A 7500-nucleotide genomic window follows, 5' to 3' on the forward strand; every position below is an offset into this window, starting at 1 on the left:
CTCTCTTTCTCCATACGTCTGTATCACTTTTTCTCGTTTTCTTTCTCTCTCTCTCTATCTCTCTCTCTTCTCTGCTCTCCTTGGTTCCTTCCTCCATCTGAGGGATTATTTGCGTCATTGCCGTGTTTAAATTGGCAAATCGTTTTGGCTCCACATAAATCTGTTTAAATTACATACCTCTTATCTTAATCATGAAATATGCTATCTGTCAATTACCCGGGAAACATGGGCTCGGCACACCATGGCATCGCTGTGAAATTGCCCGTAATTGCAGTCAAATGCAGGTCGTCTAGCATCGGGGACTGGCAGCCTTGGTGAGACCAAGAGGGAGCCAGGGAGGAACGGAGAGGTGGAACAATGGATGGAGAGAGAGAGAGAAAGGGAGGGAGGGATAGAGGGAGGTAGAGCAAGAGGGATGGAGGGAGGGAGGGAGGGAGGGGAGACGAGCAATAGAAATAAAGTTTTATGTGCTGGAGTGAACTTTTTGAACAAAGTGGCAGGAAGCAGCTGTCTGGTCTTTCAGGGCTATTGTCTCGGTCTCCGCTAGTACACTCCACCTGAACAACAACAGCAACCAGCACTCAAAGCAGTGAGTCAGAGCAAAACAGCCCATATGTGTGTCCTTGTGTGTACAGCACTTACAGCTTCTCCCTGGTGTGTGTGGGGGGGATGGGGGTGTGTGCGTGCATGCGTGCGTGCCTGTATGCATTCTTGCGTGTGTGTGTGTGTGTGTGTGTGTGTGTGTGTGTGTGTGTGTGTGTGTGTGTGTGTGTGTGTGTGTGTGTGTGTGTGTGTGTGTGTGTGTGTGTGTGTGTGTGTGTGTGTGTGTGTGTGGCAGGGACGGATGGGGTGGGGGGTGGAGTACTTCTATGAACATTGCTATTTTGTATAAGGTATGACGGTATGTTTTTCAAGACAATTGTGTCCATGTACTGTACGTGGGCCGTATTCTTTTTTTTCCTTTTGTGTGTGTGTGTGTGTGTGTGTGTGTGTGTGTGTGTGTGTGTGTGTGTGTGTGTGTGTGTGTGTGTGTGTGTGTGTGTGTGTGTGCGTGTGCGTGTGCGTGTACGTGTGCGTGTGCGCGTGTGTGTGTGCGTGCGTGTGTACTGTATGTGCTCTGCACTGTATCTGTGGTGAAGAGCTGTGTCTACCTGCCATTTGCTGGCCCTCTGGAGTCAATAGCTGAAATGGATCCCATTGGGAACCTTGGTAGCTGCGGGCATCAGAAGTGGCTGTTACATAAACATGATGTTTAAACCACGCACGGTATTATATTGGATCCGGGTTTGCACTCATCTGTCTGGGGTCATACGGCTTGTATTCATGTACCACGGTATATTTGATTGGAGTTAAGTGTTTTGTTTTTGCCATCGTTTGAGAGTTGAAATGACTGAAACCGTTTAGAAGCGGTGTGAAGAGTCCCTCACCTCCGAGTATCACCCCAACCCTCCCTTCTATTTCAGCGCCAGTATTTATTTCTGCTGGGTGTTGGACTGTTTCCTTTTTTGGCCAAATGTGGGATAAGCTTTCTCTGTCTACCTGCCATCCATGCTTTTGTTCTCTCTGTTTCTCAGGCTGCCTCATATGTTGTCCATCATCACCCTCCCTTTGGCGTCTCTGTTTTCTGCCCCCTCTAACACCCTCTCTAGCACTCTAATGCCTCTTTTCCACTGCTATTTTTCTGGTAGATCTACAGATCAGATCGACACAGCGCGGCTCGGCCACCACTTTTTGCTTTACGATTGAGCTGTGTCGTGCCTGTTCGAAAAGCAAAAAATTGGCGGCCGAGTCGCGCTGTGTCGAGCTGTAGGCCTACCAGAAAACCGGCAGTGGAAAAGAGCCATAAGTGTGTTATGTCTTTGTCTCTCTCTCTTCCTCTCTGTGTCTTTGACTCTGTCTGTATGTTTCTCTCTCTCTCTCTCTCTCTCTCTCTCTCTCTCTCTCTCTCTCTCTCTCTCTCTCTCTCTCTTCTCTCTTCTCTCTCTCTCTCTCTCTCTCTCTCTCTCTCTCTCTCTCTCTCTCTCTCTCTCTCTCTCTCTCATTCTCCGTTTGAGGAGGGCCAGTGTGTGTGAGGCGGCCCTTATCGCCTCCATATGGACTCTTTAATGGAGACAGATGTCTGCCAGTGTTTGTTTAATTCCACGCTGCTTTCCTCATTGTAATCGCTTGCCCGCCTGCTCTACCTACCCGCCACTGGACAGCGTCTGTGTGTGTGTGTGTGTGTGTGTGTGTGTGTGTGTGTGTGTGTGTGTGTGTGTGTGTGTGTGTGTGTGTGTGTGTGTGTGTGTGTGTGTGTGTGTGTGTGTGTGTGTGTGTGTGTGTGAAGGAGGTGTCTGTGTATGTATTCCTATCTGTGCGAGCGTGCATGTGTGCATGTGTGCGTGCGAGTGGAGCGCCGGCAGCAGCACTGCCGCGTGTCGCCGGTCCCTTGTGATGACTCTTATCTCTGCCTTCTCAACCGATGCCTTTCCCCAAATTTGTTCTCGACTTTCTCTATCTCTGCCAATTTTTCCCTCTTCTTTCCCACTCTCTTTTCTGTACAAGCATTTTCATTTGTGTTTTCCTTCTCTTTATTACCTTTATCTCCCTCTGTAATCGCCATTGATTTTTAACTACCCTATTTGTCTACTACTTTGTCTCTTCTCTGGCATGCCTCTCTATTCGCTCCATCTAGTAACCTTCTGTTTCTCCTCCTCCACTACCTCTCCTCCTCTAGTCTTCTTTCTTTCTTTATTCTCCCTGCATAACCAATCCACTGTTGCTGTTCCATTTGTGTTGTATATACTGTACATGACTCTTCCAATGTCTTTGTCTATCAGTTATTTATAAACTCTCTCTCATTTGTTGTATTGAATTATTGAATTTCTGTGTCATCCAACAATGCATAAATATTCAAAAGGCCCAAAATCCCTATTTCATGCTGGCCTGCTGGTGCTGGTGAATTGCAGGTTCACATACTGTCCAATTGTTTTCTATGTGTGTGGGGCAGCCGTGGCCTAATGGTTAGGGAGTGCAGCTTTGGGTCAGAGGTTTGCAGGTTCAAATCCCACCCTTCCACTCCATACTGCACTCCATGGCTGAAGTGCCCTTGAATAAGGCACCAAACCCACGCTGCTATAGGGACTTTAACCAATACTCTGTGAATCACTTGGGATAAACAAAAAGTCAGCTGTGATGTTATGTAATGCATTGTATGTCTCTCTCTGTCCCAGGCTACCCTCCCCAGAGTGGCACGGGCACACTGCAGATCTACCTGACGGACGTTAACGACAACCCACCCGCCGTGCTGCCACGCGAGGCCCAGATATGCGAGCGCGGTCGGCATGGGAGCTTTGTCAACGTGACGGCCACCGATGCCGACGAGATGCCCAACGGCGGGCCCTTCAGCTTCGACCTGCACCCCAGCGCCCAGCGCAACTGGACCATCGCACGCCTCAATGGTGAGCCAGCCAACACATACCTACCCTGGTCCCAAAGGGACCTAATAGTGGCAGATAGCTACCAGGTACCCAATGTGAAGCATCTCAAGCCTCAATGGTGAGCCAGCTAACACACATTTACCCTGGTCCCAAAGGGACCTAATAGTGGCATATAGCATATCGAGGAACCAGGTACCCAATGCGACTGGACCATCTCAAGCCTCAATGGTGAGCCAGAACAGTACTGAGGTATACAGGTCCCAAAGGGCCTCCCAACTAGCACTTTGTCTACTGTATATGTGTCAGGTAGGGCCCTTCAGCTTCACCTTGTATGCCCGTGAAACTGGACCACGTCACACCTATGTCCATGCCAACCCAAGGAGTAGATTATTGAACAGATCACAGGTCTAAAAGGATCTCCCCAAGAGCCTCACATACCCGGTAGCTGTGTCCAGAGGCACAACTGGACCATCTTACATCTCAACGGTGAGGCCCCAACATCTATCTGCCTACCTACAGTACCTCACCCCAGAAGTAGGGATTAAGGACCAGGACCTACCAGAAGCAGACTTCTTGGCCAGGTCTCCCTGGAAGGAGAGTTAGTGTAACTCAATGGGACTTCCTGGTTAAATAAAGGATAAATACAAATAAAAATAAATAGACACAGGCCTCAGGCAGCAGAGGTTGCAATGGGTCAGGCTTACACACACACACACACACACACACACACACACACACACACACACACACACACACACACACACACACACACACACACACACACACACACACACACACACACACACACACACACACACACACACACACACACAAATCTGGAAAAAAGATGTCGTATGTATGTTCACAACCCTGGTCAAAATAACAACACCCACCCTGATCATCAAAAAATTGCATTTATATTTGAAAAAAAACTTTTCATCCAACTATGTCAAAAGTGGAGGGACAGGTTGTGTGTGGAGGTGTTTTTGAGCCATTTTCTGCCCAGGGGCATTTGATTCCTTAATCCGTGCCCTTCCCTGTTATGTGCCCCCACCTGTCGAATCAATATGGCCTCGACCAGCCTAGTCAAGGACACATCAGAGGACAGGAGCCAGAGGAGAGGAGAGGCACTCATAACAGAGTTCAAAACTTTACAAAGCTGTCCCAGAAAATCGAAAGGACTTTAATTCCATATTTGTTTAATTGTAAATTTCAATTTAAAAATTGAGGTTCAGACACTGAAGCAATCACCTTACTGTATCTACCTCTTCCATATATCAGGAGAAAGTTTGAACGACAAATTCTGGCTTTGTCAGTTCACGGGGTGGGCATGACAATGGCAGTAGATTACAGAGACTAAGCTGCTTTTGCCTCTGTCAGGCTATTCCTTCAGATACTAGATAGATAGGATATTCCTTCACGTTTTTTTGCGTCAAGTGTCATATTTACTCAAAACATACTGTGTAAAATATAATGTCTGCCCGTTCCCATGCACAGTTTAGGCTGACAAACACCAATTTCACTGCATTTCAGAACTTTACCATTCTCTGGGCATGTAACAATAACATGTCATTGTATCCTGATAAATTCCTCGCATTAATGGTCCAGCGAAACAGAAGGCTGTTTATTGACGATTATGCATGGAATGTTTGGAAGGCCATTTGAGGAGACAAAACACAAAGAATGTTACTCTATTATACACCTACATATAATGAGATGTAACAAAATAAATCTTCAATCTTCTATTTTGAATCTTGCTTGTGTCCTCATGCGTAGCTGACCACGCCCGGATCAGCTTACGGATCCAGTACCTGGAGTCGGGCGTGTACGAGGTGCCGGTGACGGTGATGGACTCGGGCAACCCCACGCTGACCAACCAGTCCACCATCATGGTGAAGGTGTGCCCGTGCGACGAGAACGGAGACTGCACCACTATTGGGGCGGTGGCAGCCGCCGGGCTAGGCACTGGAGCCATCATCGCCATCCTCATATGCATCATCATACTGCTCAGTAAGTTACACATGCACACACACACTCACACATACAGTATGCATGCTGCATACACACAAACAAACGGGCTGGGCACGGGAGCCATCATCACCATCCTCATATTCATACTACTCTGTATGTTATGTGCTTGCACATAGACATACACATACTTGTACATCACGCACGCACGCACGCACGCACACACACACACACACACACACACACACACACACACACACACACACACACACACACACACACACACACACACACACACACACACACACACACACACACACACACACACACACACACACATCCTGTCTTTCTGTTTTTCACCAATCCAATCTCTGAAGAGCAGAAGATCATTTTGCTCGTGTTGGAGTGCATAAGTACGTAGGAAAAACAGTGAGACACACACACACACACACACACACACACACACACACACACACACACACACACACACACACACACACACACACACACACACACACACACACACACACACACACTGTTATATGCATACAGCCTAGGCATAGGAGCCATCATTGATACTGTATACTCATATGCATCATCATACAACTCAGTGAGTTCCTCATACTGCTCAGTAAGTTATATACACGTATACCCCCACCCACACACACACACACACGCACAAGCCCGCACAAAGCGCATGATGCAATGCAATACAGCACATTTCCCTCATAATAACCCTAGGCACGTAAACACGCAATACAGACGCTCAATGGAGAACACCAGGGTGAGGGTATATTACATTCAAAGCATACACATTATGCATTGGGATTTGTTTTCATGGATGCCTAACAGGTAAATTCCTCTGCTGAGTTTCATCATAGTGTAACTGTGCAGTACTCCACACTCAAACAGCACACACACACAGATAGAGGAGACAGAGGAGGCACTCATACACACACACGCACACACGCACACACAGACACAGAGACACTCACGCACACACACACACACACACACACACACACACACACACACACACACACACACACACACACACACACACACACACACACACACACACACACACACACACACACACACACACACACACACACACACACACACACACACACACACACACACACACAGTCATGCATGGATCCAGATGCGCCCACACACACATGCATGCATGCATCGGTGCACACACACACTTACACACACGTATGCACATGGCTATACAAACACAGAGACTTACACACACATATACTATACACTCCACACAGCCACACCTCAGCCCTCAGAGCTTCCCCACCCCCCTCTCCTCTCCCATCGGCAGCACACAGCAGACTTTCATCTTGGCGGAGTTTGAAAAAGCACAAGTGTTCATCGGAGGAGCTGTTGACTTCTGATAGGCATCCATTAAGGGAGGCTGGCGGTGATTAATGGATGGTTTTAGGCTGGCACGCCGCTGTGACTCTGAATACAGATTTACACTGAGGACCCAGCACAGGGAGAGAGGAAGATACAGTAGGTAGGGATGGAGGGGGAGAGAGAAAAAGAGAGAGATAGAGAGAGGGAGAGAGGGGGGGGTGATTGAAGGAGAGAAACAATGAATGAGTTAGGATAGGGTGGGATAGAGAGAAGGGGGAGTGAGAGAGAGAGAGAGACAGAGAGACAGAGAAAGACATTGAAGTGAATGAGTGGGTGAATGACGATAAGTGTGAGAGAAGACAGTGGTGAGGAAAGAAAGAAAGAAAGAAAGAAAGAAAGAAAGAAAGAAAGAAAGAAAGAAAGAAAGAAATAAAGAAAGAAAGAAAGAAAGAAAGAAAGAAAGAAAGAAAGAAAGAAAGAAAAAAAGAAAGAGATAAAGAGAGAGAGTGGAAGAGGTACAAAGAAAGGAGGCAAGCGAGAAATGGAGCGAAGAGAGAAGAGAAGAGAGAGTGAGAGAATAAACAACCGCGCCTCTGCACCCAGCAGGTATGCTGTCAGTTGTGTGTGGGCCTGTAAGCGTAAAGCAGTGTAAGGGGGTGGTAAATTTGCTACTCAAACTCTTGTTCAAAATACCCACTTGTTTTAAGCTTCTGTATCCAGTGCACCTCCAGAACCAAAAAAA

The 7500-nt window shown here is 47.4% G+C and overlaps 1 protein-coding gene across 1 annotated transcript in view; it reads left to right on the forward strand.

The window, feature by feature from the left end:
• Window positions 1-7500, forward strand: part of LOC134457192 (cadherin-4-like) — a 577874-nt gene that overhangs the window by 555487 nt on the left and 14887 nt on the right. Inside the window, exons 13-14 of the mRNA XM_063209057.1 lie at window positions 3213-3440; window positions 5196-5429. Of these exons, the coding sequence (XP_063065127.1) occupies window positions 3213-3440; window positions 5196-5429 (462 nt within the window). The remainder of the gene's footprint in view (window positions 1-3212; window positions 3441-5195; window positions 5430-7500) is intronic.

This window comes from Engraulis encrasicolus, chromosome 10 (assembly GCF_034702125.1).
Source record: "Engraulis encrasicolus isolate BLACKSEA-1 chromosome 10, IST_EnEncr_1.0, whole genome shotgun sequence".
NCBI lineage: Eukaryota > Metazoa > Chordata > Actinopteri > Clupeiformes > Engraulidae > Engraulis > Engraulis encrasicolus.